This window comes from Protobothrops mucrosquamatus, unplaced genomic scaffold (assembly GCF_001527695.2).
Source record: "Protobothrops mucrosquamatus isolate PMUCROS unplaced genomic scaffold, P.Mucros_1.0 scaffold_257, whole genome shotgun sequence".
Taxonomy (NCBI): domain Eukaryota; kingdom Metazoa; phylum Chordata; class Lepidosauria; order Squamata; family Viperidae; genus Protobothrops; species Protobothrops mucrosquamatus.
Genome location: NW_015386333.1, coordinates 1,332,496 through 1,357,696, shown reverse-complemented (window position 1 = coordinate 1,357,696; position 25,201 = coordinate 1,332,496). Strand labels below are relative to the sequence as shown.

At 38.3% G+C, this 25,201-nt stretch overlaps 1 protein-coding gene across 1 annotated transcript; it reads right to left on the bottom strand.

Moving 5' to 3' along the window:
• Nucleotides 1–8,508: 8,508 nt before the first annotated feature.
• Nucleotides 8,509–24,827, bottom strand: BTC (betacellulin). The gene is made up of 6 exons (XM_015831524.1): nucleotides 24,656–24,827; nucleotides 20,059–20,157; nucleotides 13,531–13,648; nucleotides 11,687–11,833; nucleotides 9,317–9,424; nucleotides 8,509–8,590 (listed from the first exon to the last, which is right to left on the bottom strand). The coding sequence occupies exons 1-5, from the start codon at nucleotides 24,699–24,701 to the stop codon at nucleotides 9,319–9,321; spliced, it is 516 nt and encodes a 171-aa protein (XP_015687010.1). The 5' UTR covers nucleotides 24,702–24,827; the 3' UTR covers nucleotides 8,509–8,590; nucleotides 9,317–9,318.
• Between the last annotated feature and the right edge of the window lie 374 nt (nucleotides 24,828–25,201).

The following is a 25,201-nucleotide window of genomic DNA, read 5'->3' as shown; positions in this document are numbered from 1 at the left end:
TGCATTGGGGATTGTTGCGTGTCTATTCAGACTTGGTTTCACTTTTGACGTGTGGATACTTTGTATCAATGTTCTTCTAGGAATTTGCAAGCCTCGGAATTCTGCTTTATTTGTCTCTGTCTGTCAGAACCATGACAATTAGTTTATCTTCTGATTCTTTCTCTTGCTGATTTTTTAAAAGCTTTCAGTTTTGATGAGTTCTAATTATATGTATGCAAAATCTTTACTGAACTTATCATTTTGATTATGTTTATTGCACCATTAAATCAAATAAGAACCACCATTTGTGAGTCCAAAAGGGCAGCAGTCATGGGCTTGAATGGTTTTGCCAAATGCATACTTGTTGCACATCTCAGAATCAATTAACGACGAGTACCAAGGTACCACTGTATTATATTAGAATGAAGCCACTTTAAGCAACTGATGACCTTTTCTTATCATGTGTATAGAGGAAGGTTATCTGTTGCTCAAACAATGAAGAGAGAAGAATACTTTAAATCATCAACAAAGATATAACTCTCTTAATTCACTAAAGTATAAGGGGGGTTGTACAGTACAATCAGATTTGCAGGATTGTGTTATTACAGCCAATCTCAATGAAAATACTTTTAACCTTCCTGTGGAGGTCTTATATACACAGTGGGGCTGACAATATTGGGGTGCAGTTTTCTCTTATGCCCACCAGAATTTAAACTGGTCATTTCTTTTTTCTACTTTTCCCATGACTTAATGGACATCTGTTTTATACTTATCATGTTTGATGCTACATAGCAGTTGATCCTGACATAATTACAGGAAGTTGGACTAGATGACCTCCAAGGTCCCTTCCAACTTTACTACTATTACTAATACTACTCTGGGAAATTGTAGTCAAAACATAATGCCTACAGTCCTGTCAAAGGGCTTCCCCTGATGCAAAGAGAATAAATTAATTGGATTATCATAGCAGTCAAGATGTGGAAAAATGTAGTTGGACAGATTCTGGCCACCAGAATTGTGGCCAGTAGGAGAATGGGTTGAAATGTATAAAATAGGAATCCATGCCAAGAGAAATAGAGGTCTTCACCAAAATACTGTTCTATTAAGGATTGGTTGCTGTCCCGTAATAAAAATAAACTAACCTTGGGATTGTCTCTCTATGATTTATTGCCTTCATCCACACATGCAGTTTCTATTCATGGTGTCGCTTCTGCTATGGCTGGCTGAGCTGGTTGGCAAGAATGTTGTCACCTTCAGGCATGAAGGTGATGGAAACATCAATGCTAAATCTGTAATGTACAGTGCAAGAGGGTTCCATTGGATCCCCTTCTTTAGTTATATATTAGAACACCAAAGATTTCTCCAATTAGAATTGAATATGTTAGCCACAGATACAGCTCTTTGAAGGGCCAGAGTTCCTTCTTAATTATGAAGAGCTTAAATCTACTGATGCATCACATTTTTTAAGAATCATAGAAGAATATAGACATTTTCCAATTGCATGTCTTATTATTTTACTTCTCCACAGCCCCAAGAGTTTTTTTATTGTATTTCTCTGTCTCCAATATATTTCCCCTGTTATCTCACATTTCCATATTTATCATATTTATAGACCATCTATGCTGATCTATCTTTTTGTTTATCAAGTTCTCCTTCTATAATGCTCCAGCCTCTAAATGAATGATGTGAATTCTTCCCTTGTAGATTATTCAGTGTATATGAAAATGGCTACTTTTCTGCCATTGCTAGATTAAATTTATGTTGCAGGAAGTTATATATACAATTTCCTCCTTTACAAAAGTCAAAATTCACATAATTCTCCCGACTGCTGGACCATGGAATAGCAATGATCTTCAGAAGAGCCCTTTACGTGCATAGTATCTCTGCTCTTCTTCTGGATGTAGACACCATACAATTATTTTTTAAGTATTTTATTGAAGTTTATTATAACATAAAATGAAGTTGGAAAATAAAAGTTAAGAAAAAAAGGGAGGGAGTGCAAACTGTAAGGAAAAGAAAAAGAAAAAAGAAAAAAGAAAAAAGGGGGGCTGACTCCGACTCTTTCCAACACAATAAAATACTAATACAGGTACGGATAATGTAAGGCTGAAATTACAATTATTGCAAACCAATTCTATTATTTATATAATTATTAAATCTTCAAACTAAAATTATAAATATCATTTTCCCTATACAGAGCATAAAAAACCAGAAGCAGCATCCCAATAGAAACGACCAAATAAATTTTCTTTGTTTAGAACAGGGGTGTCAAACTCGCAACGTCACATGATGTGTCGCAACGTATTGCGACTTTTTCCCCATTGCTGGCAATGGGATGGGCACGGTTTTTGCATGACACATCCAGCCCGCAGGCCGGCAGTTTGACACCCCTGGTTTAGAACAATTTACATCACAGTCTTAACCAATCCATTTTTTCTTTCTTTTTTTTCCTTATTGTGAAAAGTAATATATATTTCTATTTAGGCATATTCATCTTTGTAGACTATCTTCATTCATATTAACAAAATTCACTATACTCTTTCAATTTCTTTAATCGTAAACTTATTTTACATCCATTTTAAAACTCCAAATGTTTCTTTAAAAATATTTCTAAGGTCAACAAATTCTAATGCATCTTTTCTTTAACTTCCTCTTAACATACCTACCTTCAAATTCTCTTTCAATAAAATTTAACTAAATTTAGAAATTACTTAAGCACTACCTATAAGAAAAAGAAAAAAAATCAAATCCACTTTGTAAACATGAAACCAAACATTGGAATTTTTTTCAGTTACATATATCAGACCAGTAAAAATCCATCCTAACTCCAGTTAGCTTATTAAGTTGGTCCTTCCAACTTGTCCTCATAAATTAAAATCTTTTTTTCTCTGGAATGTCTATCAAATTAATATAAACTTCTCTTTTGCTCAGGAGATTCTTAACCTTGTTAGTATTCATAATGAAAAAGTCCCAAACCTCTTCTCTTGAGGATTGTTGATTTACTTGGAACTTTTCTTTTATTTGCATTGGAAAGCTTATATTTAAACCATCTCATAACAGGCATAATTGGTGTCAGATTTGTATTACAAAATTTTATTTCATTTTATTTATTTTCATAATTTTTACCCCGCCCTTCTCCTTACGGACTCAGGGCGGCTGACAGCCTGATAAAAACAACTACAGAAATACCCCAAAAACTATCATTAAAACAAAGTTAAAATAAAATATTAAATTTGGCCTTATTAATTATTAAAATTGCTTTTAAAACCCCTCTAAAAATTTCCCCTTAGGCCAGTCCTGCTTGTTGGAAGAGCCATGTCTTAAGGGCGCGGCGGAAGGAGNGCCCCATGTAGAGAGCGTTACAGTAGTCCAGGCGGGAGGTGACGAGGGCATGGGTGACTGTGCGCAAGGCGTCTCGGTCCAGAAAAGGCCGCAACTGGTAAATCAGGCGTACCTGATAGAACGCCCCCCTGGTCACGGCCGACAGCTGGTCTTCCAGTGTCAGCCGTGAGTCCAGGAGGACCCCCAGATTGCGTACCCTCTCCGAGGGAGCCAGAATTTCGCCCCCTATCGTCAGCGATGGAGTCAGCTGACTATGCCGAGGCGCCGGCAGCCACAGCCACTCGGTCTTGGAAGGGTTGAGCCTGAGTCTGTTCCTCCCCATCCAGACCCTTACGGCCTCCAGGCAATTAAGTCCTTTTGCATTGTTAAATACTTGTGGAATATTCTCGATAGTTTGGTTAACTTTCTGCACATAATTGCATCTCTGAATTATTCAACTTTCTTCCAATTACTTGAGTAATTTATTTCTCTTGCTCCTCTTTAGAACATAACTGATCTATAAACTGATTTTTTTATTTAAATACTTCTTGAATATAACTTTGGCAACCTGATGCATTCAATATTTCTTCATCTTCTATTCTTTAGCCCCCCTTATAGTTAAAGAATAGACTTTTACAAATCAACTGGTATTTCCTGGCCAATCAGAATTCATTAAAATCGGAAGATTTTAACAACCCACAACAAATAGTCCAAAGTTACAGATTTAACTCCCAACATCAAATAAGAGTGGCAGATTTATAAAAATGACAAAATAAAACCACAACTTTTTAGATCCTTATGTTTCTCAATCAAAGTAAAAATAAAAGTACTCCACACTTCCACTCAGGTGCAAAAATGAGAAGCTGCACAAATATGTTTATACTTTATACTGCATACAAATCTGCATAAAAGTATACTTTATACAAATGTATTTATACTTTATACCACTTTATATAGTACTAGTAAGACCACATATGGAATACTGCATCTAGTTTTGGTCATGATACAAAAAAAGACAGAGACTCTAGAAAGAGTGCAGAAAGAGAAGAGCAACAAGGATGATTAGGGGACTGGAGGCTAAAACATATGAAGAATAATTGTAGGAATTGGGTATGTCTTGTTTAATGAAAAGAAGGGTTAGGGATGACATGTTAGCAGTGTATTTGAAGGGCTGTCACAGAGGAAAGGGAGGGTCAAACTATTCTCCAAAACACCTGAAGGCAGAACAAGAAGTAACCGATGGAAACTTATTAAGGAGAGATCTGACCTAGAACAAAGTAGAAATGGTCCATTGGTGAGAATAATTAATCAGTGGACCAGCTTGCCTTCAGAAGTTGTTGATGTTCCATCACTGGAGGTTTTTAAGAAGAGAATGGACAATCATTTGTCTAGAATGGTATAGGGTCTCCTGCTTGAGCACGGAATTGGACTAGAAGATTTCCAATGTCCCTTCCAGCTCTGTTATTCTGTATTCTGATTCTGTTTGGTGCAGAGAAAAGAGTATCCTGCAGCCCCTCCCCTCCCTATATTTATTTTAAGCAGCCCTAATATACAGCAAGATTGAGAATATCAACCAAGAGAAGAGCAAAAATTTATACCCCAAAAGAGAGACCAGGGAAGATTTTTTTTTTTTTTTTTTTTTTTAGATTACAGCCAGTTGAAATGAGATGTAAAGAGAGCTGGAAGTTTTTTTGTTTCAGCCAACACTTTAACAGAGTTACAAGCTGAGCAGCTGAGAGCCAAAAGGAAAACTGCAGCCCAGCTGAGCCGGCCTAAAGCTGTTGTAACAAGAATAAGCCCAGTCAAGGCCAGAAAGAATTCTGCTTGCAGTTCAGCAGGGGTCCCATGCCTGGGAAGGATCCATTCTGATTAAAAAGGCTCTAGACTGAGTCTTCACCCGTAGTGCAGCAATCAAAATCCAAGAAAGAAGCCCAGTGGCAGGCCAATGGGGAAGTGGTGGTCAACTGTGGCAACTGAGATCAGCCAATGTGGCCTGTGGCAGAAGCTGCTGAAAATGGTCACCAAAACTGTGAGCCATTGCAGAGGTGTGGCTGCAAGTCAGACAAAAGTTGTCTGGGAGAGGTCTAAGCCCTAGTGAGACAAAACCTAGATTAGGGCTGGCCTCAGGCCTGATAGGCCCATTTGGCCTTACTTAGTAAGTTTTTAGCTTATTGAAGTCTAAATCCTAGAGTCCATAGAGGGGCTACAAAGGTACTCCCTTCCCCAGTTAACTGGGGCAGAAAGATTAGGCACCTAGACCTTTACAGTGCAATATGGAGAGTAAAGTGCATTACTAATGTGCAACCAATTTACAAATAGGCTATGTATCACCTCACCTGAAGGATGCCATCCTAAGTCCAATCTAAAGCATAGACTCAGAGCAGTGAAATTTTGCAAAGCCACATTAATATGGTTATATTCCACTTCTCAGTAAAGATGACAGCAAAGCTAAATGTAAAAGGAAATAAGTCGTTCAAAAAAGCCACATAAAACATCAAATCGTCAATTAAAATTAAAGCTGTGGAATCCTTGGTGCTCTCTGAGCTTGTTTGTTTGTTTGCAGACATTTTGTTATTCAAATATGTAACTTCTTCATTGCTAGAGCAGAGCAGGGTTTTGCTCTCTGTTTATATACAGTAGCTTGCCCCCATCAACACTAACAGGGCAAATTATTGAATATACACAAAGAGCAAAGTCCATTCTTTTCTAGCACTGAAAATGTTACCTGAAAGCAAACACCTAGCTCAGAGAGTACCAGGGACTCCACAGTTCAGCTCTGAGTTACTGATAAAATTATAGTTATTAGTGAAACTACAACTAAACATAACTGACCATTTTAGTTCCTCTAGAACAGAGGTCCCCAACTCCCGGTCTGTGGACCAGTACCAGGCCGCGGCATGCCAGCAACCGGTCTGCACAAACAAGCAAAGCCCCATATGCAGGATGCAGGCAACACACAAAACCATGCACCCTCCGGTCCACAGAACCAGTCCCTGGTGCCCAAAAGGTTGGGGACCTCTGCTCTTGAGCAGGGGTCCCCAACCTTGACAACTTTAAGACTTGTGGATTTCAACTCCCAGAATACCTCAGCCAGCATAACTCCCTTTAATTTATCAACCTGAAAAGGAACTTGGTGCTTTATCAAATAACGAATCAGCGAACACCTAGAGGCAAACAAAGTCATTACTAAAAGCCAACATGGGTTTATCAAAAACAGATCAGACCAGACAAATCTTATTGCATTCTTTGACCAGGTGACAAAATTAGTGGGTCAGAGGAATGCTGTGGATATAATTTACTTGGACTTCAGTAGGGCATTTGATAAAGTAGATCACAACCTACTACTCGATAAGATAGAAAAATGTGGGTTAGACAGCATCACCACCAGATGGATTCGTAGCTGGCTGACTGGCCATACTCAGCGTGTGGTCCTCAATGGAACTGCATCTACATGGAGGGAAGTGTGTAGTGGGGTGCCCCAGGGCTCTGTTCTGGGCCCAGTGCTCTTCAACATCTTCATCAACAATTTGGATGAGGGGATAGATGGGGAACTCATCAAATTTGCAGACAATACCAAGCTGGCAGGAATAGCCAACACTCCAGAAGACAGGCTTAGGATACAGGAGGATCTGGACAGACTTGAACACTGGGCGCTATCTAATAAAATGAAATTCAATGGTGAAAAAAGTAAGGTTCTACATTTAGGTAAGAAAAACCAAATGTACAGGTATAGTATAGGGCCATGGTAGCAAACCTATGGCACGCGTGCCACAGGTGGCACACAGGGCCCTCTCTGTGGGCACGCACGCTGTCACCCCAGTCCCAGGCCTTCAACTGGGTTTTATAAAACCTTTTCGCTTTAGGCCTCCACCGTGTGCCAAAAAAAAAGATTCAATCAATCAATTTCAACTTCCCATGGAGAAAAAAAAAGATCTCGCAAAATTGGAATTGATTGATTGAACTTTTTAGTCCCACCTAGTCTGCCGTTACCACTGCAGCCATGCCCACCTAACGGGCCATGCCCACCCAATTGGCCACACCCACCCAATGGGCCACGTCCACCCAGCACCCGATGATACATAAGTGGGTTTTGGGTTGCAGTTTCGGCACTCGGTCTCTAAAAGGTTCGCCATCACTGGTATAGGGGGTACCTTGCTCAATAGTAGAAACTGTGAGAGGGATCTCGGAGTCCTACTGGACAATCACTTAAATATGAGCCAGCAGTATGCTGCAGCTGCAAAAAAAGCCAACATAATGCTGGGCTGCATTAACAGAGGGATAGAATCAAGATCACATGAAGTATTAATACCATTTACAATGCTTTGGTAAGGCCACACTTGGAATACTGCATCCAGTTTTGGTCACCACAATGTAAAAGAGATGTTGAGACTCTAAAAAGAGTACAGAGAAGAGCAACAAAGATGATTAGGGGACTGGAGGCTAAAACATATGAAGAACGGTTCCTGGAATTGGGTATGTCTAGTTTAACGAAGAGAAGAACGAGGGGGGACATGATAGCAGTGTTCCAATATCTCAGGGGCTGCCACAAAGAAGAGGGAGTCAAACTATTCTCCAAAGCGCCTGAAGGCAGGACAAGAAGCAACGCATGGAAACTAATCAAGGAGAGAAGCAACCTAGAACTAAGGAGAAACTTCCTGACAGTTAGAACAATTAATCAGTGGAACAACCTGCCTCCAGAAGGGGTGAGTGCTCCAACACTGGAAGTTTTTAAGAAGAGACTGGACAACCATTTGTCCGAAATGGTATAGGGTTTCCTGCCTGAACAGGGGGTTGGACTAGATGACCTCCAAGGTCCCTTCCAACTTTATTATTATTATTATCTGCTGTCAAAAAAGATCAAATATCTGGTAGTACTGCATGTTCTAGAGCAGGGGTCCCCAATCTTGGGAGCTGAAGTCCACAAGTCTTAAAATTGTCAAGGTTGGGGACCCTGCTCTAAAACAGGCAGTACTACCAGCCATTTTACCTCTTTTGACAGCAGATAAAGCACCAAGTTCCTTTTCAGATTGATAAATTGAAGGGAGTTAAATGTCAAATACCCTGCTTCTAGAATCTTTCAGACATATAAGAAAATTCCTGGATTCCCAATATTATTACTATTATTCCCATAATACTAAGAGATTATTATGTCAGATATCACACATGACTGGAAGTTGTATACCCATGTTTATTTATCCTTATTTATTTTCATATCACTAGTCCTCAGGAAAGTCATCAAAAGGAAAAGGGCACAAGTCTTTGGAATCTGCCAGCAGGCACCTTTCTTAACCTAAGAAAGAAAGCAGTTGTTAGAATTATTATTGTGTAGTTCAGATACTCAGCAGATATAAATCTCTCTGTTCTTTGCAGTTGCTTATTATGGGTAAGTTATACAGAGAATAAGACTTATTTCTCATCATATTGGTGCAATATAATGTATGACAAGATGAAAAGGTTTCTGAAAATTATCCCATCAAAAAAAATTGGAAACACGATAGTGTAATTTTTCAGCAAATCATTGGGCTCATAAGAATTACTCTTTTTTTCAACCTCTGATGAAGAAAAAATCACAAACCAGTGGCAAGGTGAATTCAGGTGAATTCAGGCTGAACATGATACTATCATCCACATGTTTGTTTTTTTTAAGTGTCTGTCATAAGCTCAAAGAGGGAAAAATATTTTAAGAAAGAAAATGAAACCATGTCCTGATTACGTCTCCATCAGTATTGGCTAGTAAAAAAGGAGATTATAGCCACTATGCCAATAAGTTAAGATACCTGTGAAAACAATCAGTTAACTATGAATGACTTGCCTGTCCACATAGAGAAATATTGCTTTCTCATTACATGACCATAAAACATTCATATGATGAACATCATTCAGTATAGTAATCCATTAAATTAAAACAAACTTGCATTAAAGAAAAGTATTATGAATTCAAATTAAAATAATGTAATTAATTTTGGAAATAAAATAAATTATCCCTACATTTTCACATTTCCAGAACCTTCTTTACCTTCATTCAATATCCATCTCAAGTATATCATCAGTTTTCATTCGCTGCTGATTATCATAAGTCCCGGTTTTCTCCTGCTTCCTCTTTCTACGTTTTTTCCGACAATAACTTTGAAAGGAAGTAAAAAAAATTAAGTCTATAAGTCACAAATTCATAATGCAAATTTGTTACCTATGATCAGAAATTATTTAGTCTAACCAATATATTGTAAACAACTGATTTCTAATAAATCTGAAAAAGTGTTTCAAGAGTATGTCTATGATGAAGAAGAACGTTATCTCCAGCTGAAATCAAAGCAGAGCAACACTTGCATTCAGGTGAACCCAAAAGAACAACACTTGCATTCAGGTGAACCCAAATGATCTGTGGCCTGCTTCATTCATCTCCAAAGCCCTGTTCTTGTCTTCAAGTAAGCACAAGCTCTGCTAGTCATCCTGTGGAGGTCAGAGGGCACATGGAAAGGACTGTATGCATGGCCCTATCCACTGTCAAGTCTTCATATATTCAAAACCACAAGAGTAATAATAATAAAAAATGGTCTTGTATTTTTACTTGTTCAGTTTCAGTTCACAGAGCTAGTATCCCCAGTGGATGTTCATTAACTGTATTAACTGGAGAAGTTTCTTAAATGAAGTGCCACAGGTGTTGTTTCTAGATTTTCTGCTCTTCAATAATTTTATAAATGGCTTGGATGAGAACTTAGAATGAGGCTGGGGAATCTCTTCCCCTTCAGATATTGCTGATTCATAATTTCTAGTAGCCCCAGTCAATATGACCAATACTGAGGAATATTGGAGATGTCATGAAGATTATTAGAGATGTCATTATATACCATCACAGATTGTCTATCACAGGCTCAAAAAAAAAGGCTACCAAATTTGCAGCTTATATGAAGCGGAAAGGAATGATTAAAACCAAAAAGCAAGAATATATCAATGTTGTAAAACTAAGTTCAAATCAATATATAAAAACAATCTGCAATATGGTTTAGGTATAAAAATTATATATATCACCTCTACAAATGAGCATGGCTGCAGCCATTTTCCTTCTCATTCTAGGTTGCAACATAGAGAGGAGGGAGGGAGGTTGCCCAGGTACTCCGCTAGTCAAAATAATCTTTTGTCCCGTGGGAACCAAGGTCATTGGCTGTTCCCTAGACTAGGGACTGGGCGTTGCATAAAAAGCCTGCCAAATAATCATATTGGGGAACGTAGTTGCTTGCATATTTTTATGGGTGGGACATTTAACTTTGTATTGGGCAATTGTTACTTGGACTTGGTTTCACTCTTGACGTGCCGATACTTTGTAACTAATAAACATGTTCTTTGAGGAATTTGCAAGCCTCGGAGTTCTGCTTTATTCGTCTCTGTGTGTCAGAACTATGACAATATACATACATAGATATATAGATACATGCATGTATGCATGCATACGTAGATACATACATACAAACATATGAATGCTAATCACAAATTGAACCACCCTGCTTAGGCAAGATCAAATGTTTCTTTAGTCCAAAATTCTACATGGGCTAATCCAGATATTATGGGTCATCCATAACAGAATGTAAGTCAGCAGTATAACGCAGTTATTTAAAAAGCTGAAGCTCAGATACTTTGGCACCAAATGAGAAGAGAGGACTCATTAAAAAAAACCTTGATGTTGGGAAAGATTGAAGACAGAAGGAGAAGGAGTGGCAGAGGATGAGATGATTATATAATATCATTGAAACTGTGGGCACAAGTTTGGGCAGACTCAAGGAGACAATGGAGGACAGGGGATGCCTGGCATGCTATGGCCCATGGGGGTTCTGAAGAGTCAGATAGGACTGAATAACAGCAATTTAAAAAGCTACAATAACAGAAAGTACTTTACCTAGGTTACATAAAATTCTGTTCTGTTTTTCTGTCCATTTATTATATTACATTTAAAAGAATTAAATGGAGTTTACTATTTCTTTGGAGCAATAATGTAACAAAAGTATTGTACTTATACCTAAAGGTATCTAACCCACTTAAAAACAAGACATGGAAATAAGTAAGTTTATAATTTAATTCAGGAAATCTCTTTTTGAATTCTTTTGACAGCTTCATGTAAAGGAAAAATATTGAATAATATATTAGATCAACATAGCTAGAATTAAGGAAGAAATTTTAGCTCAACGGGGAATAGTAAATTCAGTTTTATTTTCTTTGTATATATTATGCATGTATGCATGTGTGCTTGTGGGAACACATGCACATGTGCCTGTTATGTAGTATTAGAAACTTCCAAAAGTTGTAATTGTTAAAGACTGATTAACTTAATAACTACATTTGTAGTTTCATGAAAATGCATATAGAAGCCAAACTTTCATTTGGGTGTACTCACTGAGTGCAAGTGCAGATACACGCAATCAGGATGATAAGCATTACCATGACAGCTATCAAAGAAACCACAACAATTTGACCTTGATCTCCTCTTAGATGAAATAAGTCCAACCGCTCACATCTTTCCCCAGTGTAGCCTCTCTCACAGCTGTAAAAAATATTTTTAAAAAATGTTTTTACAAGTCAGGTTTTTTTCCCTTCAGGGTTAAAGTCTGCTTCTACAAACTAGCACCTATCCCAGGTAGAGTACACACTTGTGACTAAAGCAATCTTTCCCTAGCCTGGGTCCTTCTAGATGAGTTGGATCACAACTCCATTACCATTAGCCATGCCAAGTGGTGTTTATGAGAACCATAACGTGACACAGGTGAAAGGTACAGATTGGGGAAACCTAGGACAGATCTGTAAACAAACTGCTCATGCAGATGAAACTTAGGACTTGAAAACTGCCACCCAGTGAAATTCCAGATCTAGAAGGGCATTACAATAGATGCATTCATCTAATGGGGCATAGTGATAGTGTTTTCAACCTAAATAACTTAATGTGTGGCTTCAACTTCCAGAATTCCCTAGCCAGCATGCTCTGTGCCTCCCTTTATGCTTGGGGTTTATTAGGAAAAGTTTTGGAAATAAACACACAGTGGAAGATCAGTATGTATGCCAGTTTTCCACACTTGTTCAGTTAAGGAAGTCTGTGGCTGATCACCCCCATCAGTTGGACTAAATCAGTATTTCCAGATCAGTATTTCTCAATCTAAGCAGTTTGAAGGTATGTGAACTTCAAGTCATAGAATTACCCAGAAAGCATGCTGGCTAGGGAATTTGGGAATTTGAAGTCTATACATCTTCAAGGTGCCAAGATTGAGAAACACTGCACCAGAACAACGCATCACAGAAGAAAGCAGTTCCAGTTTAAATCCTATCCAAATTGAGTAATTTTTGTTGTCAGAATCTTAAAAATAAGGATAAATGATAATAAATTAACAGCAAGGACACCTAGAACTATCTTTCCTGTAGTATGGTTGACATTATTGAGGATCCCTGTTAATATTTTAAAATTTGACATATCTTTACTTTCTGTCAGTCAACAATCCTTGAAGAACTACCATGACCACAACTAATAAGTAATGGAGAAGGTATATCATAATTATAAGATCATGATAGATTCAATTACCCACATTATCCTCTAAGAAGGTATATAAAAATTCATTAATAAATTTATACTAACTTTAAATCTTTTTTAAAAAATCTTTTGCATCTTCCAGTTCAGCAGTTGAGGGTACGTATGAAATAAAGATTGTAATATATATATGATTAAATCCAGAATTTTGCAATACCAAATCTAAGATATTGGCTTTTTTAATCTGAGAAGAAAAGTAATTTTAAAAGTTATACCTCATAACTTTAAAAGGTTAAAAAAAAATCAGGATGCTCCATCTCTTCTTCAATCTCACAGATTCATCCTATGCAAGGTGAACATTTAAACTAGGGAGACTCCTCATGGGCATTCTTCATGCAATGTAAAGCACTGCCTAAGAAATTTTATGGATTTCTTAATAAAGAATAAATAAGGTTTTAGCAATCATCCTTGCATAGATAAGATTTTGTCTACTCATCAACATTAAAGGGAACCTGGAGAGAAATCCATAACTGGAAGATTGCATTATGATTTTTAAAGAGTTTTTACGGTATTCCTTCCAGAATTGAAAGAACAGCTGAAAAGAACAGATTCAAATAAGTAAGATATTTGGCCTGAGCATGACAGATACTTTGGAGATGTTTGGCCATTAGAGTCATGCTCAGGTTTAACTCTTGGGAAAAGGCATGATTGGATTTGGAACTTACATGCAGGATGGAGTTTGTACGGCATCAACATAGCGGCATCTTCCTTTGACACAGAAGTGCTTGTATTCCTCAGGACACTCAGAAAAATGTCCATTCAGTCTCAAATCGGTGGTGCCATCTAGAAATAAGAAAGTAAAAAACTATATTAGGTTCTACTTAAAATACTTATTCACCTGGATTACTTGTGACTAACTTTTTCCTGTGCTATTTTTAATAGTTTCCTCATTTGAAAAATGTTTTCAGTAATTGTATTCTTAATTCTTTGAATGTCACTCTGAGTGGAAAATTTCACATGAACATTCTGTCTTCATGCCAATTTTGTGTCCCATTCAAGGATTGCACAAAGGGCTTTCAGGAGCAATGTTCACTTACAGATTTGAGGGGAACTTAGAAAGCAATGGTCCTTAGAGGTATAGCATTTACTTTAATCTCATCTATTATAGAAAGGGAAAGAATGCATGGATTGAGAAAAATGTTTTTGAAAACAGAAAACATGATGAAAAACATTAAGCTGTGTTCAAAGAGTAATATTAGAGCAGATCAGACAGAAATAAAGATATCATACTCAGTATAATCTTATACATCTGTGCTTAGAAATAAGTCAAAAGAACATGTGTTGAATCAATTCAAAAATGATTGATTCAAAAATGTGTTGAATCAAATGAAAGTCCCATCAAATACAACAATCTGTTTCTGCATTTTACAAGTAAGACAGGAATGTAATGCCAACACTACTATCCATGTTACCTACAGTTTTGTGAAAAGGCTACTGCATCCATTACTGGACTAATGATGCAGCCATCAATGTAGCTGACTTATAGCCACAAAGAAACCTAGCGTTCCTTTTTTCATTTGTTTAATTTTGCTTAACAGCAATACAACAGAATAACAGAGTTGGAAGGGACCTTGGAGGTCTTCTAGTCTAACCCCCCATTCAAGCAGGAGACCCTATACCAGTGATGGCGAACCTTTTAGAGACAGAGTGCCCAATCTGCAACCCAAAACCCACTTATGTATCGTCAGGTGCCAGGTGGGCGTGGCCCATTGGGTGGATGTGGCCATCTGGGTGGGCATGGCCCATTGGGTGGCCTTGGCTGCGGTGGTAACGGCAGACTGGGTGGGACTAAAAAGTTCAATCAATCAATTCCAACTTTGTGAGATCTTTTTTTTCCAGCAAGAAGTTGAAATTGATTGATTGACTGAACCTTTTTTTTTTTTTGCACACGGTGGCAGAGGCCTAAAGCGAAAAGGTTTTATAAAACCCAGCTGAAGGCCTAGGACTGGGGCGATGCTGCACGTGCCCACAGAGAGGGCTCTATGTGCCACCTGTGGCACGCGTGCCATACGTTCACCACCACGGCCCTATACCATTTCAGACAAATGGATATCCAGTCTCTTTTTTAAAGCCTCCAGTGGTGGAGCACCCACAACTTCTGAAGTAAGACCTTCCACTGGTTTATTATTCTCTTCTTGATTAGTTTCCACCACTACTTCTTGTCTTCCTTCTGGTGCTTTGGAAAATTGGATGATCCTTTCTTCTTTGTGCAGTCCCTCGAATATTGGAAAACTGTTATATCACCCCTAGTCCTTCTTTTCACTAGAATAGACATACCCAATTCCTGCAACTGTTCTTCATATGTTTTGGTCTCCACCCCCCTAATCATCTTCATTGCCTTTTTCTGCACTCTTTCTTGTCTCAACATCTTTTTTATATTGTGATGATAAAAATTGGATGCAGTATTCAGTGTGGTCTTATAAAGCAGAACTAACATTTCACATGATCTTGATTGTCTGTTAATGCAACCTAGGATTACATTGGCTTTTTTGGTGGCTGCAGCACACTGCCAGCTCATATTTAAGTGATTGTCCACTAGAACTCCAAGATTCCTTCACAGTTACTGCTATTGAGCCAAGTTTCACCTGATCTGTACCTGTACATTTGGTTTTTCTTGTCTAAATGTAAAATCTTATTTTTTCTACACTAAATTTCATTTTGTTAGATAGGGCCCACTGCTCAAGTCTGTCGAGATTCATCTGGATCATGAGTCTATTTTTTAGAGTGTTGGCTATTTTTGCCAGATTGATGTTGTCTGCAAATTTGATGAGTTCCCCTTCTATTCCCTCATCTAAATCATTTATGAAGATATTGTAGAGTACTGAGTGTAAGACAGAACCTTGGGATACCCCATGCTTACTTCCCTCCATGTAAATTAAAGACTACATGTTGTGTATGGCTTGTCAGCCAGTTACAAATCCATCTGATGATGATGCTATCCCACATTTTTCTAACTTACCAAGTAGATTGTGGTCTACTTTGTCAAAAGCTTTACTGAAATCCAAGTATATTATATCCATTGCATTCTGCTGGTCCACTAATTTAGTCATTTTGTCAAAGAATGAAATAAAATTTGTTGGCATGATCTGTTTTTGACAAACCCATGTTGGCTTCTGGTTATAGCTTTACTTGCTTCTAGGTGTTCTCAGATCTGTTCCTTGATTATCTTTCCAGGATCTTCCCAGGTATTGACATCAGGCTGATTGGTTTGTGGTTTTGTGGATCTGATTTTTTTCCCTTACAAAGATGGGAACCACATCAGTTCTTTTCCAGTCCTCTGGTAATTCTCTGGTTCTCCAGGATCTTTGAAAGTTATGGTTCAATGATTCTGAGATCACGTTTGCCAGCTCTTTCAGAACTCTGGGATATAATTCATCAGGTCCTATTGATTTGAACTCATCTAGAGTGGGCAAGTGTTGTCTTATCATTTTTTTTGCCTATTTTAATTTGAATTCCTAGACTGTCTTTTACTATTCTGTTTTTGGTAGGTTGGACTATTTTTTCTTTTTGTGTGAAGACAGATGCAAAGAAGGAATTAAGCAGCTCTGTTTTCTCCCTGCTGCCTGTCACTTCCATACCATTTTCTCCTATTAATTGACTGTTTGTTTGACTTTTTTCTTATTATTTATATATAGAAATAAACTTTTCTTATTATTTTTGACACTTGTTGCAAATCCTAGTTCATTGTAAGCTTAGCTTTCCTGACTTCATCTTTGCAGATTCAGGTTATATGCTGGTATTCTACCTTAGTTATGTGTCCCTCTTTCCATTTTTATACTTATCCTTCTTGTCTTACAGTTTATCAGATAGTTCTTTTTGCAATTATGCTGATTTCTTCTTGATTTTCTTTTTCTTCCTTTTCAGTGATATTGTGCTAGATTGGGCTTTTATAATCATATTTTTCAGAGTTTCCCAAGCTTGAGTTGTTTTTGCCTTTAAGACTTTCATCCATGGAATCCTTTCCAAGTTCTCTCTAAGTTTGCTGAAATCAACTCCTTTAAAGTCTAAGACACTGGTGTGATTATATTCTATTGTATCTGCGTTGTGTTGAATTCTAATATGAATTCAGTATGGTCAATCTCCCCCAAAGTTCTTGCAACTTCAACCCCCCCTATCATTTCTTCTCTGTTAGTAAAAATTACCGTATTTTCCAGCGTATAAGATGACTTTCTAAACCCTGAAAATCTTCTTAAAAGTCGGGGGTCGTCTTATACGCCCAGTCGTCTTATACGCCGGAAAATATGGGTATTCTATTTTATTCCTTTATATAAGCTGAGGACGCGATGGGGGCGGCGGCCGGGAGCCGCTGCCTCCCGTCCTGCTCCCCCTCCCTGGACACGATGGGGGTGGCAGCCAGGAGCTGTTGCCTCCTGTCCTGCTCCCCCTCCCCGCCCATTCAGCTGAGGACGCGATGGGGACAGCGGCCGGGAGCCGCTGCCTCCCATCCTGCTCCCCCTCCCTGCCCATTCAGCTGAGGACGCGATGGGGCGGCGGCCAGGAGCCACTGCCTCCCGTCCTGCTCCCCCTCCCTGCCCATTCAGCTGAGGAAGCGATGGGGGCGGCGGCCGGGAGCCGCTGCCTCCCATCCTGCTCCCCCTCCCTGCCCATTCAGCTGAGGATGCGGCAGCCAGGCTGGGGGCGGCGTGGACTCCCGACGATGCCGCAGTGGCTGCTGCCATGCCGCCGTCGCCGCCACTGGAGCCGCTGCCTCCCATCCTGCTCCCCCTCCCCACCCGTTCGGCGCCATCTGCCTTTCATTCTCTCTCTCTCTCTCCTAACCTGGAGGGAGAGGGAGAGAGAGAAAGAGAGAAAGAGGAAAGAAAGAGAAGAGAAAGAGGAAAGAGAAAGAGAGAAAGAGGAAAGAGAGAGAGGAAAGAGAAAGAGGAAAGAAAGAGAAGAGGAAGAGAGAAAGAGAGAGGAAAGAGGGAAAGAGAAAGAGGAAAGAGAAAGAGAGGAAAGAGAAGAGAAAGAGAAAGAGAGAGAAAGTTAGAGGAAAGAGAAAGGAAGAGAAAGAGAAAGAGACAGAAAGAGAGAGGAAAGAGAGAGAAAAAGTTAGAGGAAAGAGAGAAAGAGAAAGAGAAGAGAGAGGAAAGAGAGAAAGAGAGGAAAGAGAGAAAGAGAGAGAAAGAGAAGAGAGAGGAAAGAGGAAAGAGAGAAGAAAGAGAAAGAGATAAAGAGGGAGAGGAAAGAGAGAGGGGGAGAGGAAAGAGAAAAAGAGAGGAAAGGGAGAGAAGGAGAGGAAAGAGAGAGAGAANAGGTAAAAAAGGATATATGCAGTCTTATCTTCATTTTAGATATCAAAAGGGTTTTGCGGCTCCCAGTGTTTTGTTTTCGGTGGGAAACGTGTCCAAGTGGCTCTTTGAGTGTTTTGGGTTGCCTACCCCTGATATAGCCCAAACTCTATATTTTAACTGGAAAAGTTGGGGGTCGTCTTATACGCCCAGTCGTCTTATATGCCGGAAAATACAGTAGGTCCAGGTCTCTCCTCCACCTTTTAGATGACAAAGTTATCAGTTATATTGGTCAGGAATCTGTTCAATCTCCTACCTAATGCAGAGTTTGTCTCCCAGTTGATGTCAGTGTAGTTAAAATCCCCCATTACTGCTGTACTACATACACTTGTTAACTGATTAGGAAAACATTCATCTATTTCTTCTGCTTGGTTGGGTGGCCTATAGTATGCATCTATGGCAATGTCATTTTTTTTCTTTTTATATTAATCTATATGCATTCTAGGATGCTTTCATCCTTGTTTTTATGCATTTTATGCAAGTTGATGACCATCACCTGTCTGATTTAAGCTTAGAATGGCTAGCCAACAATCCTCACTCCTCCAAACTCCTGCTATGAAATGTTATCTAGCAGGGCATCTGCAGAAGAGAATATTTGTTGATCGGGGTTGAAATGAGGTCCTTGGTGCTTTCTGAGCCTGCAAACATTTCATTACCCAAATTATGTAACATCATCAGTGCTAGTAGGGTTTGCTTCAATTTTATATTCTTGTGGGTTGCCCTGTCAGGTGGGAATGGGAGTGGGCTTGGTGGTTTTTGGTTGGGCTTTTTAAAGTATGCAATCCAACAACCAAGCTGAAAGAACGTACAATATGGAGAATTGGAAGAAGTTGTTACAGCAAAGACAGCTGATGAGTCCAAGCTGCAGAGAATGAAATATAAATAATTGGAAGAGAGAAAAGCAGGGCAGAAGAAGGGGAGAGAAATGGCTTTATATTCAATTAAGAAGATTGACAAGGTACAACAAGAGCAATTTAAAAACACCTGGTCGATATAAAATAAAAGTGATTTATCAAGATGGGAAATAAGCCTAGTGAAACTCTGAACTTAGTGAGAGATTAGGCAAGGCAAAACCTGAGAGAGATTTAGATCTTACATTATGCAGAGAGTCTGAACTGGTTCTTAGAGGTCTCATCAGCAAGAGAATATACAGAACATGAACATATTTCTTTCTCTGTCAGTCTCTGCACAGCAATAATTATGTCTCTTTCACATTTTGACTTTGTTTTTTTTCCATGGGTTACATCTACCCTGACACATCTGAAAATTCAAAAATATTTGCATCCTCAGACCCAAGGATAGTTCTTCCAAATCCAGATGTTTTCCAATTCTTGACAACTGTCTCCTGGTTTAGGTTAAAAGCTGCACTACTGCATTCATGTAACATTTAAAGAATGTTTATTAAGGAATTATTAATAACTGGGCATGAAATGGGAGGCAAACAAATTTCATAATAAATAAATTCAAAGTTACTGATAGTCAGTAATAGAATGTATGCATCTATATTTTTAAAGAATCATTTAAACAGTATATATTTATAATTAACATATTGCAAAATAAAAGCTTACTAATTGTGATTGCCAGTTTCCTAAAATGTTGTACATTATTACATGTAATTAGAATGGAAATTATTTATTCATTAGATTTCTCTCCTGCCTTTATTTTCTATACAACTCAAGATGGCATAGATAATGCTAGCTCTGCTTATTTTCCCCATAACAAATCTGCGAAGTATGATGGGCACATAGTCACCCAATCACCCATGCTCAAACGACAGATAGAAGTCCCAGTCTCTTAGTTTCTAGTTTGTCACCTTAATTACATCAATTAATCAGTTGAACAGTCTTCTTCACGATTAGTGAAAAACAATGCCATTGTTAGGAATTGCAATCCATCTGTTACCTGTACAAGTTCCATTCATGTAATCACAGGGAAGCTTCTTGGTTTCCAGGCCAACTGTTGCATTTTCACTGCTAGTCACAGAGCTGAAAATGACTATGCCTTTAGTTAGGGAGGAGAAGAAGGCAAATCATTTCAAAAGTATATTTCAAGTAGCTAGATTCAAATTGCAATAATACTTCTACTAAGTATACTGCTTGTTTCTTCTTTCTAAAGATACAATTCCTGTTTCATTATCTTAATTCTAACAACTAATGTGAGTTTTGCTATGCCTTAAGAAAATTTTCAGTTTGAAAAATTTCTGAATGGCATACTCTAATACTCTAGACGAGTACTTACGTTACCTATGTTCAATAAACTAATACATTTTAGAAACAGAAAGAATAAGATATATCAATAATTTATTTCACTTAAGTTCTGTTAAGTTTCCATTTAGATTGTTGTAAATTATTAGTTCCATTTTTCACTCTGATATATCTGGTGGTGCAGTGGCTCAGTGGTTAAGATGCTGGGCTTGTCAGCTGGAAAGCTGGCAGCGCAGATTTGAGACCTGAGTTCCACGCAATAGGTGAGCTCCCATCCTTGCCCCAGTTCCTGCAAACCAAGCAGTTTGAAAACATGCAAATGCAAATAAATAGGGATAACAGCGCTCCGTGATGTCATGCGACTAGTGGAATAAAATCTGCAGGGTCTCCTTTATCTTTTTATGTCCAATTTAAAATTACTAAAACTACCTACCTTTCCTCTAAAAGTAACTTTTTTTAAGCTTGAGGCTGAATTTACAAAATCTATGAAACTGTCAGATATACTAGAATTTTGTTTACAGCTGAATAAATTAGTACTTATCAAACTTACTTTTTTCCATAGAAAATAGACTGTGTTACTATGTATAAATTACCTAACTTTAACTATTTTCACTGCTAAAAGTTCCAACATAGAAGAACAAATTACATTGGATCACTTAAATTTCTAAACAAGCATGCCTAAGATTAATCACAAAGATACCTTTTTTCACGGATATCAACCTACAATCACTATTACTAAATAATATTTTCACCACAGGAGGCCTCAAATAAACATTTGTTAGAGTTTCTTCAGCTGGTGACCTGGAATTAATCCTCAATCCCCTTTATTAGCTCTTTCCAAAAGAGCGTGTGTTGTTGTTGTTTTAAAAAAAATCACTGCTAGGCTCAGACATATATATTTACTGTACAAATCAAGTCCCTCTTACTAAAGCTTTCTTAGATTGGATAATGATGTTTATAAATTATTTTTTCCTCCTTATTCTTGCCTACAGGATGCAAATACTTCCAGTTTTGTACACCTGCACACTCTTCCACAAATTTGCATGTGTGAAGAAGCCACTAAAAGTAAAAAAGACGGCTACTGCGGGGGGAGGGGAGAAATCCCTGGCAGCAGTGTTCCCACTCCCATTGGGCAAAATGATAAATTGGTGGCAATTTCAGAAGTATCCCTCTACCTCTTTTTAATGCTTGGTTCTCCTAGATTAGAACACCACACAAACTTCAATAAATAAAAACTGCCAAATATCAAGAATATCTAATATAATATAAATATTAAATGTCAGCGAGAATTATTTAAGCCATGAATTCTGCCTCATATAAGAACACTGTAATAAAAAGAGCACATAACACCAAGAGATAATTAATGTTTGCAGTAGTCGGTCAACCTTCTCCACCTTCTTGTTTCAGACACATTGGGATCACAGCTTCCAGAATTCTTAGCCAGCATATTTAAGGAAAACTATATTAGATTATGGGAGGTGTTATAATTTGGTAACTTACAATGAGAATACTCTTAAGATAAATGCATACTTACAAAGTGCTGTAAGAAAAATGTAAAATTTGTCCCAATTTATGTGCAAAAAAATAGTAACCTGGTAAGTTTCTAAAGGGTTGATTAAAATATTAGGTATCACTAAACTGCTTAAATTTGACTTATGTAAATGAAACAGTCTAATAAAATACTTATTTACTGGTAAAGCCAATGAGTTCTGCAGGTATTTAACTAAGCAAGGACTGCAACCTTCAGAAAGGAGCATAATTCTGCTCATAAACTTTATTAAATATGAAAGGTTGATTTGATTTTTAAAATATAGAATGGATATAGTATTCAAAATAATAATTAAAAATATAGATAATTAGTTCAATTTTGAAAGTAAGATAGTGAGGGGAAAATATTGAACTAAATATGTGTAAAACACAAAACCAGAAATATGATGTATTGTTTAAATAAACTTATCCACATTAAAACTTCAAAACAGGTATCTTTTTGAGGAAGAATATAGCCAGTGCTTTTTTTATAAAAAAAAAAAAAAAAGGTGCCGGAACTCACACATGTCATACAACCTGCCTTGCCTACCCTACAAGGTTCCATCCAAAAAAGGTGCCGGAACTCCGTTCTGGGCATTCTATGACAAAAAAAGCCCTGGATATAGCAATTAACAATGTAATGAATAAAGAAAAAAGAAAGAAGCTACCACATGTAGCGTTCAAAACAAACACAAATATTGCTAACACTGCCATTCCAGTATCTCAAACAGCTGCATCTATACAAAAGCTGTGTAGGTGTGTGTGTGTGTGTGTGTGTGTGTGTGTGTGTGTGTGTGTGTTTTAATAGAGACAAATAGGAAATCCTAAGGAAAAAGTGTCTGAACTTCAACGTATTTTGCAATTATGCATCAATTGTTGTTTTGAGATTAAAGAGAAATCTGGATTTTGGAAGATAAGGTCGAATTTGGCAGTGAAATTCTAACTGCATGTTGCATTCACAACTTCTCTGTGAATTAAATGTTATTTATAAATTGCAGAAATTGTTAATATGTTTAAATTTTCTGTTTGTTATAAGCAAAACAGTATAATTATTGTAAGTTATAATTAAGATGGAATTACCCTCTTTTTCACACTTCCCTTTTTTCTCTGGCTTAAGTCACAGCCTTGTTGCCTCCTTTATGTTCCCAATGTCTGTTAGGCATTTCATCACAGTACCTGAATGTGAGATCTGTGGGTTGGTAGACTAGAGAAAAAATATCCTGGGAAAAAATATTCTAGAATACAGCAAACCACTTCTATTATCAAAGAAGCAATATGAATGTCTCCATTTTGTCTCCAGGAGTTGAACTTAACTTGAGGGGCACTTTATCTTGGAATGCTTATACAATGGGCATTATTCTCACCAGATTTAAGAACAGATCTTGGTGCAGAAAGTACATTTCATTTCCAGGCAAAGCAACGACACAAGAGTGTCCCAATAAAGGAAGTAAGTAGGAAAAGAAAGGCATGGGTGTTTTTTAAATTTGTGTTTCATCACTAAGCTTAGTATTAAAACATTCCAGGAGTTCCAGAAAAACATGTAATCCAGTTAAACCACTTGCAATATCTCAAGGCAAGTGCCACAGAACTGGAAAATATTCCAATATTTAAACTGCTATCTATATAAATAATGTAATGTTTAGACCAGAGCAGTCTTTCTTTACCTTTTAACTTGTTTCAAACTGTCCTGGATTCTAAGGCCCCTTAAAATAAACACACAGGATAAAAATAGGCACTTGGGTACTCTATTTAATGGGTATCCTGCCAAGCAATGCTGTAGTGAAGGCAGCTAGTCTAATTGATGATATACTTGGCACAGCAAAAAATCCTCCTACTTCTGATTTCCCCAGCCTTTAAAAAAAAAAAGGTGGGTACTTGGTTTCAGTAGCAAGACCTGAATTTTGCACCATAGTAGGGTCTAGAATTTTTCAACTAAACATGTCCAAGGTGCTTTTGTATTAAGAGAAAAGAAGAAAGGAGAGAAAGAGAGAAAGACAGAAAGATAGAACAGACAGACAGACAGACAGACAGACAGACAGAAAGAAAGAAAGAAAGAAAGAAAGAAAGAAAGAAAGAAAGAAAGAAAGAAAGAAAGAAAGAAAGAAAGAAAGAAAGAAAGAAAGAAAGAGTCTAACTTTATCATTAAAGATTAAGGCTTTTCAGTTGCTGAAATAGATTTGACCATATTCCAAGAGGGATGAAGTCTTGTTAACAGCAGCCTAAGCTATCTTTCCACAGAGCTTCCTGTCTAAAAAAAATTGATCTCTCTTTGTATCACAAAGTCACAAAGAGTCATAATTGCAAGCACTTTGCTGTTCAAGTAGATAGAAGACATGAATAAGTTGATTTCTTTCTTTCTTTCCTAGCAGAGTTCCTATCCAGGACAAGCAACAACACTGCAAGTGAAACTAAGCCTGGCAGGGTTTTGCTTACCAACTTACTTATTAAATTTATATGCTGTTGATTGATTGGTTGATTTAATTTATCACCCCTCTCACCTATAAGACGACTCTTATAAGCTTATAAATTGCTTGGAAATTCCTGCCAGAGAAGAAAATACTGACAGCAGGATTGAGTTGCAAATGTCATTCTCTTTTCCGGCAAGGCTCCCGGGGCATAATAGTTGCATGTATGTCAGAAAAGGACGCACCTGTTGAACGTCTGCCTGCCGTGAAGCTATCGAAGAGTGTTCTATGCAAGGGCAGCAGCAAGTAGCCAGGAACCCACCCGACAACCGTGGTAGGTAGAAAGGAAACGTCAATCCTCACCCAGGAGCAGCAGAGGGCCAGAACCTAGAAGCGCGTCTGGGGTCATCAAAGCCGGACTTCACCTCCACTAGCCAGCGGACCACAGCAACTTACACGAAACAGCCACCGCCCCACAACTTGGAAAAATCAGGAGGCGCCGCTGAGACGGAAAGGCGCAGCCTCTCCGGCAACCTGAGACAGGGGTTCCCCCCCGCCTCCTGCTTCTCGTGCCTGGAAGGCACCGGGCTGACTGCTCGCCGTCCGTGCGCTTTAACGCCCTGCGTGAAAAGAAGCCTCAGCCACTTTGCCCGCTCCTGAATCGCCTGAACACCTGGCACCCTTTGCTGCTCTTACTCCTCCTGGCACGGACGGGGCGGGGGTTGGCATCACCCTCTTTCCTTCAAGAATATAGGGAAATGTTTCCCAGTCCCAGAAGAAGACTATTACTTCTTGCTCTTCAAGTATTTACGCCACCAGTCAGAGGACTCCTGAAGACTTCCGTAGCGATCATATCAGGCGCAAGAAAGAACGGGGGAGGAAAACTAAAAGAACAGACCTAAGGATGCG

Coding starts and splice junctions, on each gene's coding strand:
- BTC (XM_015831524.1), bottom strand. CDS start 24,701: ATGACCCCAGACGCGCTTCTAGGTTCTGGCCCTCTGCTGCTCCTGG. Junction 13,649..20,058: donor CATGAATGGAACTTGTACAG/GTAACAGATGGA, acceptor TCTTATTTCTAG/ATGGCACCACCGATTTGAGA. Junction 9,425..11,686: donor TGTATCTGCACTTGCACTCA/GTGAGTACACCC, acceptor TTCCTTTCAAAG/TTATTGTCGGAAAAAACGTA.